This window comes from Phalacrocorax aristotelis, chromosome 14 (genome assembly GCF_949628215.1).
Source record: "Phalacrocorax aristotelis chromosome 14, bGulAri2.1, whole genome shotgun sequence".
In the NCBI taxonomy this organism is placed as follows: domain Eukaryota; kingdom Metazoa; phylum Chordata; class Aves; order Suliformes; family Phalacrocoracidae; genus Phalacrocorax; species Phalacrocorax aristotelis.
The window spans coordinates 17720512-17733351 of NC_134289.1; the positions used below are offsets into that span (position 1 = coordinate 17720512).

At 46.3% G+C, this 12840-nt stretch overlaps 1 protein-coding gene across 4 annotated transcripts in view; it reads right to left on the reverse strand.

Moving 5' to 3' along the window:
• Positions 1 to 8953: 8953 nt before the first annotated feature.
• The window catches only part of ZSWIM8 (zinc finger SWIM-type containing 8), a 65121-nt gene continuing 61234 nt past the window's right edge, over positions 8954 to 12840 (reverse strand). For 3 of the 4 annotated variants that reach the window (XM_075109434.1, XM_075109433.1, XM_075109432.1), the window contains 3 exons: positions 12405 to 12524; positions 11230 to 11408; positions 8954 to 9983 (listed from right to left, as the gene is read on the reverse strand). In XM_075109434.1, the coding sequence (XP_074965535.1) occupies positions 9780 to 9983; positions 11230 to 11408; positions 12405 to 12524 (503 nt within the window). In that variant the 3' untranslated portion in view covers positions 8954 to 9779. The remainder of the gene's footprint in view (positions 9984 to 11229; positions 11409 to 12404; positions 12525 to 12840) is intronic. The other variant, XM_075109435.1, reaches the window with a different exon arrangement.

A 12840-nucleotide genomic window follows, 5' to 3' on the forward strand; every position in this document is an offset into this window, starting at 1 on the left:
TGCTCCATTAAACACAGTTTCCTGCTCTTAATCCATTACAGGTTGTCACTTACACAATTACTTCATGCGTTGCCTCTGACTATGGTACATCTTTGAGGAGATGGCTTCAAACATTTAAAAAAAAAGGATACCAGGAATAAATGTTGGGAGGGGCTCACTAAATGCCAGGGTTATTTTACTGGTGATAGTCCTTCAATGAAGGCAGCAAAGGGCAGCTGTGTATTCTCATTATTTATTCTTTCCCGCCCCCGATTGCTTCATTTCTGTGCTATGCTAGTTCTTACTGCTTATGCTAATGGCAACCCAATCACCTGCTGTGGTCAGAGCCAAATGTAGGGTGACCTTATCTGATTTAGCTGATGAAGAGTAATTTTCAAAGCTGCTAACTCCCTCTGACAGCACATTACTGCAGCAGTTTTACCCTCATGCCAGACATCCCTTCAAAGCTGTGATAACACACAAACCCCCCCAAGAGCAGTGCCCATACGCAGAAACTCTGTGCTATCAAAAAGCCAACAAAAAACTTTTTTTCAGGTGAGATAGATCCACTAGTTACTAGCTACTGATGCACTAGGCACTTACACATTACAGACCCTCACACTTCATCGTGATAGTGGAACCAAACCTCATTGCTTAGTAACAGACTTTCATGGTAAGCAGCTGTTCACATCTAAGACAAGGAAACCAGTAAGCACAAAACATATTACCTGAGAAATATTTTTTGTAATGATGTGCTGAAAACAGTTTTGTAGGCTGAGGCATAGGAAACTGACCCTTTAAAAAAAAGAGTAATTTGACCCAGGTATCAGAAAGGCATGTGCTTGTAATAGAAACAGGAGCGAGGTCAGGGCCTGTCACTCTTCAGACCCGGAAGGGTGAGCATGTGCAAAAGGTAAGCGTTGGCTAAACAAACAATAGGAAACAAATTATTTTTTTTTTTTTTAAAGAAAGCCATTCAGTGTGCATATATACCAACCTCAGAAAAGAAAGCTCAGCATAGGAAGCTGGACCTTACAATGTCAAAGAGTCTTAAAAAAAGTGGGCTGCTGCCGCTTCACTAGGTACAGGAACTACTGGTACAAGTCCCAACTCTAGGGTAAAGGCATGTTAAGGGAACTGGGGGCATCTCTAGATGGCAGCATGTATCGATCCTACATTTTAAAAAAAGAAAAAACAACAATCTGAGCCCTGAAAACTGCAGTTCTCAACTGATGCTGGCACTGCAAAGGCACAGGCAGCTCCTGGACTAAGAAGACTGACACACGAGAGTCTAGCTGTATGAGGCTAACAAGCAACTTGATTGAACTCCGCCTGTTGTTTTTCAGCCCTCACACTCGGTAAGCGAAGCCTTTGACTCCTTGCTGGCTGTTTTGCTGTATCAGTAGTAGCATGGCAAGAGCAGCAATGACAAACTGGCCTGAAAATGCCACATGAAGCTTAACCAAACCTGTTCGAGGCCCCTTGCTGAACCCTGAGTGGCTCCAGTGCAGCTGCAAGCAAGATACCAAGACAGTGGCATCTAAACACACAGCTGTTTCCAGCAGGCTGCCTCAAGCCAGGAATAAAACCCCCCCTCACACTACAGTTTGTTTCTTTCCCCTTTTCTTAAGGGCTTGGGCAGGGATGGACGTGGGTTGGGGGAGGTAAACTGATTATGAATGAATTCGTGCCTCTAAGAAACACATTGCGAGCTGGTTTTGCTACAAGCAAGTATTCCCAACCTGCATCTCCTCTACTCTTGAGAACGACATAGAAATAAGTTATTACTCAAGCATCTGGTTTAGGCCTTAAAGAGCAGGTTTCATCCAAGATTCTATTTCTCCCCATTCTCAGCTATATAGTCTAATCAACTTCTCCAGTCTCTCCAAAATGCCTCTCAATGAGCATGTACATAACGGTGCCACTCCTCCAGCAGTGAAACCCAGCTCATGTTTATTTCAGTTAGGGTACCACAGGATCATAAATTAGGCTGGTCTCTGAATCCCCCAAAGTCAAGTCACCGGGAAAGCGGCATTTCAGGACTTCTAGACCAAGTGTGTTGACAGCAAGGCCTACAAACCAGCTCCCCTTTAAGCCCCAACCTTGCTGACAGGGAAGCTCTCCTGGCTGATTTAAATGAGATGAAGTAAACCATGACATGGAAAGAAATTGTGGGTACCTACGCCCCATTCATAATGCACACTAGCTATGTACATATATGCAACAGACTTCTAATATATTTCCAGCATTTTTCCCCTTCTTACAGCTCACAGCCCTTTCATGGCAATAAAGTAATTGTGCAGGGCAGTATGAAGTAGTTATAGCATTCATAAGACAGCAACACCAACAAAAAGGGTCACTTGCTGACGGAGCACAGGCACTGCCTTTATACAACAAGAACCACTACACAGCACTGATGGACCCTTCTGCGAGCACACTTGTGTTTGCACCCCTCCGACAAGCACAAAGCTTCTGTTTGGATGGTCTCACTGAGGAAAAAAAAGGCATTAACTCATCATATGCTCAAATGGAAACCCTAGCACAGAATAGCTCCAAGCTGCACTTCCAGCTTTCACAGATTAATGCCACTCTGACAGGTGTCTCCACCGCCCTGCCCCAAGGGCAACGACCCTTAAAAATGGAAACGGGAAGCAGAAAGAAGTTCAAAAGCCACATTTGAATTATGCTGGGGTGGGGGTAATGAGAGAGGAGGTAGTTTGGTTTTGTGGTTTTTGTTTTTTTTTTTAAAAGAAGTGCTATTTAAGAAAGTCCCTCTTTTCCATAATCATGACATATGGCACTTAAATTCAGGCACAGAAAGAGAAATAGCCTGTGGTTGAGAGCCATTCACTCTTATAAGCAGGGCTTAAAAGCAAAGTCATACAACAACAGTCATGGTCATCAACAAATGCTGAGAAGTCCTCATGGCCCAATGTGCCCTTTTACTTTCTTCAGCCTCGTTTAAAAAAACAAAAGGGCTTCAGTAGCAGACTCTGAGCAGACATTTCTGTTTTGACATGTGTGTTCTCTCCCCCCCACACCCCCCCACCCCACCCCACCCACCCCCACCCCTGGTGCATCCTGGAAAATTCATTTTAATACCGTGCACGTCTTTTAATGTGTAGGTAAAAAAAAAATACAACTTTCCCAACTCAACTCTTACAGAAAACAACTTCAAATTTGTGTTATGTTACAGCTGACTGCCTTATACCAGGAGGTAGTGATAAACTTCAGGGATACTTCCATGCTTACTCCATTTCCAGTGACTCTGGGTTTTGCAAAGCTGTTCAATGCACTCAAGCACTGTGCAGCAGTAGCCAAGCTAACGCTAAATAAGCTGGGAAAGTAAAAGCTTGCATTCTGCTCCACAGTGCAACAATGCTAGGCTTGCTAAAACCAACCCCGTGCAAAGAAAGAATTAAAAAAAAAAAAGTTTACGTTCCACAACTCCCCAGGAGGCTATTTTTGAATGGGTTCTCTGAGAAGGAAAATACATATCCCAAATAAATATTACTGACAGTAAACAAAACTAGACAGAAACACACTTTTCAGTTAACACCAGCCATACCAGTTGCTCGGCACATTGCTTCACCAGATGACAACTCCAACTCAGATTGTTCATGGGCTGTAAAGACACCGAAGTCCAAAGGCAAATACTTGTTCTCCTAACTCATTACAGGAAAGTGCTTCCGAAGTAAAACGGTCACAGTCACAAAAGATGGTTGTAGGTCAACATGTCCAGAGAGGGAGGAGGGAGCCGGCGCTCTCGGAGGTTGGCATACCTGATCTACACAGAAAAAGAGCACCTGAAGCAGAAGATGTGTTCCAAGGTATGAAGCTTGCAATCACTAAAACCTTTATTTTATCTGTTCCATAAGAACAAAAAAAAAATCCCACTATTCCTTCCAATGAGCCAAATATCCAAAAATCCAGATGCAATCTCAGCATGTCTTCTACCAACTACACTAAAGCCAAGATTGTACCCCTAAAGACTCAGAAACTATGCAGGATCAACAATTTCAGTTCTAGGAATGCTGCTGTCCCAGATAGATACACAGGATAAGAGTACATACAGACGCTACATGGCCACCCACTAATGTCCTCAGGGAAGGGAGGTGGGGAAAGATGGCCCCTTCCCTTACAGAGCTTCAGCTTTATCTTCTCACACCCTATCCCTCACAGTTTTTGATGCATGGCCCTCACTGTAGATACATATATAAAATGAGACACAGAGGGAATCTCCATCTTTAAGCAGTTGCTTTCGAGTATCCTCAGTCTTCACCAGCAAGTGCCCAAGTCTCCGAAAGCAAAGGCAGGGACTGGGAGAATTAAGAACTGCCCACTGCAGGAGAAGATCAGGCTTTAGACCATCTAAGGAACCTGAAGGTGCACAAGTCCATGGGACCTGATGAGACGCATCCGCAGGTCCTGAGGGAACTGACGAAGGTGCTGAGCCACTATCCGTCATATCTGAGAAGTCGTGGCAGTCCACTGAAGTTCCCACTGACAGGAAAAGGGGAAACATAACCCCCATTTTTAAAAAGGAAAAAAAGGAAGACCTGGGGAACTACAGGCCAGTCAGTCTCACCTCTGTGCCTGACAATATCATGGAGCAGATTCTCCTGGAAACTATGCTAAGCCACATGGAAAATAAGGGGTTGATTGGTGGCAGCCAACATGGCTTCACTAAGGGCAAACCGTGCCTGACAAATTTGGTGACCTTCTATGATAGGGTTACAGCATCGGCGGGTAAGGGAAGAGCAACTGACATCATCTACCTGGACTTGTGCAATGCATTTGACACCGTCCCACACAACATCCTTGTCTCTAAATTGGAGAGACATGGATTTGATGGATGGACCACTTGGTGGGTAAGGAATTGGCTGGATGGTCGCACTCAAGAGAGCTGCTGTCAATGGCTCTATGTCCAAGTGGAGACCAGTGACGAGTGGCGTTCCTCAGGGGTGAGTAATGGGACCAGCACTGTTCAACATCAATGTCGGTGACATGGACAGTGGGATCGAGTACATCCACAGCAAGTTTGCCGATGACACCAAGCTGTGTGGTGAGGTCAACATGCTGGAGGGAAGGGATGCCAGCCAGAGGGACCTTGACAGGCTTGAGAGGTGGGCCTGTGCAACCCTCATGAAGTTCAACAAGGCCAAGCACAAAGACCTGCCCATGGGTCGGGGCAATCCCAAGCACAAATATAGGCTGGGGGATGAAGAGACTGAGAGCAGCCCTGAGGGAAGGACTTGGGGGTGTTGGTTGATGAGAAGCTCAACATGACCCAGCAAGGTGCACTTGCAGCCCAGAAAGCCAACCATCTCCTGGGGACCATCAAAAGAAGCGTGACCAACAGGTTGAGGAAGGTGATTCTCCCCCTCTAACTCCACTCTCGTGAGACCTCACCTAGAGAGCTGCATTCAGCTCCGGGGTCCCCAACTTAAAAAGGACATGGACCTGGTGGAGTGAGTCCAGAGGAGGCCACAAAGATGATCAGGGGGCTGGGAGCACCTCTCCTATGAAGAAAGACAGAGAGTTGGGGTTGTTCAACCTGGGGAAGAGAAAGCTCCAGGGAGACCTTATAGCCTTCCAGTACCTGAAGGGGTACAGGAAAGCCAGAGAGGGATTGTTTACAAGGGCATGTAGGGATAGGACAAGGGGTACTAGCTTTAAGAAAGAGGGTAGATTTAGGTTAGATGTAAGGAAGAAATTCTTCACCGTGAGGGTGGTGAGGCACTGGCACAGGTTGCCCAGAGAAGCTGTGGATGCCCCATCCCTGGCAGTGTTCAAGGCCAGGTTGGATGGGGTTTTGAGCAACCTGGTCTAGTGGAAGGTGTCCCTGCCCATGGCAGGGAGGGTGGAACTACATGATCTTTAAGTCCCTTCCAGCCCAAACCATTCTATGATTCTAGGATATGATCCTAACACTGGAACACTATCTGCTTTTATCTGCACGTACTGATCCTCGGACAGAGCATGAAAATACACATCTGTGCACCATGCCAGATCGTTCAGCTGAAGTACCCACAAAGCTACAAGTGCAGACAGTGGGTTAACTCAGAGTGCAAGGCTGCCCTTAGCACACTGCCCTCATTAGGACTATTAAGCAGTTTGATCTTCAACACTAGCAGGACAGTGAAAACTGGCCTACAGTAAAGACAACAGCCACTTCTCAGTTGTTTTCATCTGCATCTGTACAAATTTGACTTCTCACTGAAGTAAACTTATTTCCAGAAACACTAAAGCTAAAAGGGAAAGTGTATTTCCTATGGTCACAAGAGGAAACCAATCTGGCAAGTGAAAGGAAGTCATTGTGAACAGAAGACCCGGGAAGAAGTATAGTCTAAAGACCTCATTCATTTTACCTTCAAGGAACGGACAGTGAATTAGACTTCACCAAACGTGACAATAACCCATTGCAAGGTCTCCCATCACAGAATATCATCTGTCTTCGTGCAAGTGGGGGCTCGGCCCTATCCAGACAAATACCTGTAGCTATTAGTACTGACTAAATACAGTTATTTGCTGCCAAGCCTGGGAAGAGATGGTAGCCAACACAGAAAACATCATCTCAGCTGTGTAAAACCATTTCTGCACTGGAAGAGCTATAAAGCACCCAGCTGCTGTGGCAGCTGGCCTTCACTGTGGCAGCTGGCCTTCACTGCAGCCACTTCAGGTGTTGCTGGTAAGGGTGAGGACCTAGAGAACATTTACTCTAAGTGAGAAAACACTTGGGTTAACTAAAAGTCAAAAGAAATTTGAGTTAGCTGTGACCTCTGCTCTTTTACAGGTCGTCTGCTGAAATGTCTTTTCAGAATTTTCCCCACTCCTGGAAGAGTAGCCAAACTGACAAGACTGCACTGGGTAATAATTTTTCTGCTTTAATCGTAGGTTAACGCTTCTGGGGCCACCAGGGCTCATCTCATCTCCTATAACGGAAAAATAGTCAAGAACCTCCCAGCCACATGACAAGAAAAAATATCATAATCTCCTTTGTCACTTTCTCCTTTCTCCTGTCCTTGCTCAGATATATTTCTGTGGGATACGGCTCAGGAACAACAGCAGAATAACAGATGCAGAGATCCAGGACTGAAAGTGTGTTCCAGAACACCTGAATAAATGAGTGTGCAGCACCTCCACACAGCTCCCATCTCTGTCTGCTCACTCCAGGGAATTTTTTCAGTCAAAAGACCGGAAACTTTCTGAAACTACTGACCTGTGCCTCGCACCACTGAGCTGCTTATTCAGTCAGTGCCAGCCTGAGGTGAGATTCCCTGACTCTTCCTCTGTTTGCGCTCTGCAGCTACTGGAAGACAACTCTCACAGGGTCTGTCATATGGAAGCAATGCTATCTGTATGAGGACTAGAATGGGTAAAATAACCAAAAAGAGAAAGTTTTGAGCACAGTGAAAGATAGTGGGCACTGTGATTTCCTTTCTGTTACGGTCTACACAGAAAGGGGACTTCACAGAATGAAAACAAGTACACTTCCAGGTAAAGTCCATTCTAACTTCATGGAAAGCAGCTCTACTGTATTTTCCCAAAACAAAGATACCAGTGACAGTGCTCTCTTGCTACTGGTGTTTTCTAATTATGGTAGTCTGAAAACTTGCTTGCTCAGGGTCTAAGTGTCTTCTGCTAACAGATATCACAGGTAAGGCTCTACCATTTCATTTCCCTACTCAGTCCAAATCCTCAATGCAGTAACAGTCACTTCTGCTCCTGATAATTAACACATTCAGCTCTTTTGCCCATTTCCCTCTGCTTCTTTCCTTCTAGAATATGCTCCCTTCTCTTCTGCTAGTTTTCTCCTATAAGCAGTAGGAAGGAAAAGATTAGACTTTATTAGAAAACTCGTTTTTCTCCAAACTTTTTCCCACTTCTGAGCATGCAAGAACTAGAGAGCACAGAAAGTGCTCCAGGAACCCAAGACATCAGGCTGTGCTCTTCAGTCAAACCCAGTTTTGCCCAATAACAGGCAGCTCATAATCAACATGGAGTTTAGTTTAAAAACCACAAAACTTAGCACATTCTTAGGAACATCAGCATTTATAATTAGCATGTTACTAGACACCTTATGGAAGAATACAAGGGGCTGTATGAGATCTTTAAATAGTTACTGTTGCACAATCAGAAGCAGAGGAACCTCAGTCACACTCTCTGGCCTGTGCAGTACACGAAGTCAAACCAAGTGAGCCTGTTCATTTGTTTTGCCCTATGCCTATCAATTTGTTTATTTTTTAAGAGTACCAGTGAAAATACCAAATACATACAGGCACATATTTCTAGCTTGCAGAAACTAGAAGTTTCCCATTGTCATTGGCTAAACCCAACATTACTACGGAGAAACTGGATTTTTAACATCCATCAATCATCTGACTTCCAGTTTTAAAAGCCCTGAAATGTACGTGCTCGTATGCTTACAAATGGCAGTAGCCTTTTAAATTTCCTTGGCATAAAAATAAAAGCATTCTAAGAATAATTTTCTGCAATGCTGTCCCTATTGGGTATCTTGCATAGTCCACCGAACATCTCTCTAAACGCATGGGAGCAGGCCACTATAGCCTTCTTTAACGATTATATCAAGGTGATGTTTTGCATGATACTTTGGAAATACAAAGCGCCGCATTACCACACGATGTCACCGGTGTCAAGAGACCAGAAAAGGAACCTAGTGGCTGGCAGAAGTGTAGGCAGAACATACCAGGCTTACCACCAACTCCCCTGACACCCGTCACCAACACAGTCCACACATACCTCAGCCTCTGCAGAGGCATGTCATTCTCAGAGCAGTACCAGGCAAGGAACTTCTGGCCCACAACCTGTGTAAAAGCTCTGGCCACCTGCCTTGTGCTGGACTGCTGTTCCCCAGCACAGGACAGCTGTCCACCAGAGCTCACAGGAGCTCCCACTGACACACAGCTGGCCAGCTCCATCAGACTGTCAACATCATAGCAGAGAGAAGAGAGTCAGTCTAAGAAAACGAGTGTTTAATCAGGAAATGAGAAGAGACAAGGGATAAGAAACTGATTACAGGAGAGTCATACCCCAGCCAAAAGAAACACGATTGTACAACTCGGAACGACCAGGATCAAAACATCCTATTGAGTCAGCAGTGCCCAGTGAGGGACACTCCTGAGAAAGAGCCCAAGCACCTCTGGCAGCCTCCAGGTAGCTCAGCACAGTCATGGACTCTGACTGCCCAAGCTCCAACCTCTGCCCTCAGCAGCTGCTGCAGAAAACCGCAGAGGTGGCCCTGGCCCTGCTACTCCAGTCTCAGCTTCTCTCAAGCAGGAGGTGCTGAAAGGAATGGAGGGAGCACTGGCTGTGCACAGCAGTCCCAGCCTCTCCTGACAGGAGACAGTGTATGGAGTAAGAGAAGCCATACAAAAAAAAAGTTTACATATTTATAAATGCCAAAATAAATATTTAAGACAGAATCCCCACCCCTCTAACACGTGCGTAATCACACTGCAAACTGCTCGCAGAACAGCCTCCAGGGGCTCAGGGAAAAAAGCGGTGACTACACCACAGGGCAGCCAGCTCAACTTACTTCTCGTTTCCTGATGCTTCTGAAGCCTGTAGCCCACTGGGAATGAGGAGGAAGAGCGAGCAAAGCAGAGCGCCGACACGCAACAGTGCTGGAGAGGAATGTCATGGTATAAATACATCAGATCAGTGGTTTCCAACAAGTTAAAACTAAAATAAAAAAGACACCAGAAGGAAGGATGGTGTAAATGGAACTACAACTATGCGGGGCAAAGGGTTGTGTGTCCGTGGAGCTCCGCCTACTGTCATGGCGAGAAGGTGGTCATTTCCAGAGAGACCCTTTGCCACAGCTCCTTTGTCTGCTTGCTGCGCTTTAGGTTCTGGAGAATATCATTAAACTGCATCATGCCCATGGGGGTCAGGCAGAAGGCGCTTCTGGCGCTGCGGATGGCATTCACGAAGTCATCGTAGTCAGCTGGAGTGAGATGGATCAGCCGATGACGGATATACTGGATGGGAACAGGGAAAGAGCCTTAAGGTATTTGCTCACCACCCTCATGCTGGTGACACTCAGAGGAGGACTCAAGAGCTCCCAGGGAGATATGTCACATGATCCTGTTACCCCATGAGAGGTCCCAAGACTCAGAAGCTCTGACAGAGGAGAGGTAGTTCAAAAGAGAGCAGTACAATATCTTACATCCTAACATGGCCAAGGCGAGTGTCCCCTCAGAGCACCAGAATGCACCACAGCATCAGCAGGTGTTCTCTCCCTCATGAGCACCAAATTGTGCCATAGTACAGCACAAAAGGGCCAGCTAACACTCTACCCCACCACCCACCAGCAACTAACCCTCATACCACTCATTCTACAGGTTATACCTGAGGACCCAGCACATTCACTGGACATCTCCTTTGCTAACAGGTATGGAAGGAGTAAGGCTTACACCAAGTTGCTACAAGATATCTCTAGACTTAGCACTGTCACTTCTCAACTAAGGCCCCAAAACCGCAGGTCCAGTTTTCAACAAATCTATTTCCCTAATGGAGCTCAGAAAAAGAGCTGAAGAAGCTGTCATTTTCCAAAAATATCACCAAAGTGATAGGACAGCTAATCCAACCTGGACAGTATGTCTATGGAATCACCCTTCTGGTCATCTATTCAAGAAAAGTAGGTACACGTGGGGTATCCTGTTTACGCTGTTTTAAGAAACGGGCAGCTCTGGTATTCCAGCTGGCTCACTGAAACACACTTGTCCTGGTTTCAATAAATCCTGAGATATCTCATCCATATTGGTAGCTGACCAAGCCACTTCCATTATTAGTGCCAGCACTGGCGCACCAGACAGCCATGCCAGGGCTTCATGACGAGGGGAAGACAGGCTACAAACAAGGAAAGAAAAAGATAGGCTAGGAAGGGAGGTCTGAAAACATAGCAAAGAAAAAGTACAGAAGTTAAAAGGTAGGGGGAGCATTTGGAGAGAGGAGGAAAGTGGATGGGGAACACAGAACCACCCCATCCTTGGTGGTGAGCACAGGAGGCAAGAGGCCTTGGAAGAAGCAGTACAATGATGCAGCCTCCATATAGGCAAGCAATGCCTACTCTAGTCCCTGCTGAGGGAGTGGGATGCATCTGGCAATGGACCAGCTCAGCTACCAGTACCCAAGGTCCCTTCCCCTCTGCACACGCAGGCAGTACCTGCATGGCAGGCAATGGCATGGCAGCTTTGACAGGCAGGAAGACAGGCCACACGTTACCTGCATGTAGGCCTGCTGGCATCTCTGCACCAGCTGGTGGAAGGCTGGGGTGCGCAGATGGTTGTGCACGTGGGCAGGGTTGAGCCTCTGTAGAGCGTCCATGATGATCTCCTGAAGCACAAAAGGGCTCAGCACCCCCTTGGCTGCACCAACGCAAAACTGATGCACGTAGTTTACACCTGCACAGGAAGGAGAAGTCAGAACAACAGTGTTAAGGTATGAAAACCAGAAGAAATCAGGTACTTCCCACCTGGATTTGGAGCACCTTCTTCTCAGTGTAATGTATCCTCCAGCAGGCTTTGGGAGACACTCTAGCAAACTCAAAGGGACAAGAGATCATTCTGATATATCCAACACGTCTGAGTAGAGACCAGGTACCACCTCAGTCACTGATATTCCCAGTTCACCTGTCTTCAAGGGGATATGGAAGAAAACTGATGTGCAAAGTAACTACAGAGGCAAGGCACTGCACCACCTCCTCCCATTGCTTTGCGCCTCCCCATTTAGGAAGCACCTAGATGCTCCAGCCCTCAGGCCTTAGGGAGGGTGGACAGGCAGTCAAGCTTCCCCACTGCTGCCTACAGTGGAGCTCCCCCAGCAGCACAGGAGAAGCCATGCCACTAGACAGGCATGTAGAGGTTGGTTTGGGGGGTTTTGGGTTGGGTTTTTTTTGTGTGTGTGGTTTTGTTTGTTGGTTTTTTTTTTTACTGCTGATGAAAGAATTAAAAAAAATAAACTGACAAAAAAGATCCAAGAGCAAAGTGGAAGTAAAAACAAAAACATAACACCCAAACAATTAGTGGTTTGAGCACCTATTGCTACAAAAGGTCTTCACAGAACGTGTAAATATACATAAAGAAAGAGGAACACCTACAAGATAGTGGAAAGGGAAAAGAAAAAGTTGTTATAGAACGGAAGAGATACAAGTTCTGAGCCCTGTCCAACCCCATGCACTTCATCCAGTGCCTCAAAATTCAACAGCATGCCTACAGAACCCAGAAATGGGGTAACTGCCTGGATGAAAGAGCAGCAGTGACCTTCTGAAACATTCTCAGAAATGGGATCAGATATCAGGCTCACCCAATTTTGAAGTTTCACTCTTTGGAGATTTTTTCCCCACCAGGGTCCAAATCCCAGCAAGTGGATTTCTGCTGAAGTACTGCTCTGAACCTTACCTAACTTTGCAGCTAACCCAAGGAGCCATTTTACATCCTCCGTGTAGGGTGGGCTGCGGGAGAAGTTGTTGGGATGGTCGTTGTGAGCTCTTCGGCCAAGCATCTCCAGAGCCAGCATCCCTGTGAGAAAGGGGCAGCCAGAGTCAAGCAGCACTTCTGCCCAGTAAGACTTAGTCTAGCACTTCACTCACTGCAACACAACCTGATTGGCCTGCCCTTCATCAGCAGCAAATTCCCTAGCTGCAAAGAGTCCAGAGAGAAACAAAAGGCCCACCTTGGAGCCTGTCACCACAGGAAGTATCTGCAAGAACATCTGGATCTGCTGTTCCAGGCTGGGAAATCTGCACACCCATCACACCTCCCTAGAGCTGCAAACAGACACTCCACTAGCACCTACAGCAGGGTCAATCAGATAGCCCCAAAGGCTACACTACAA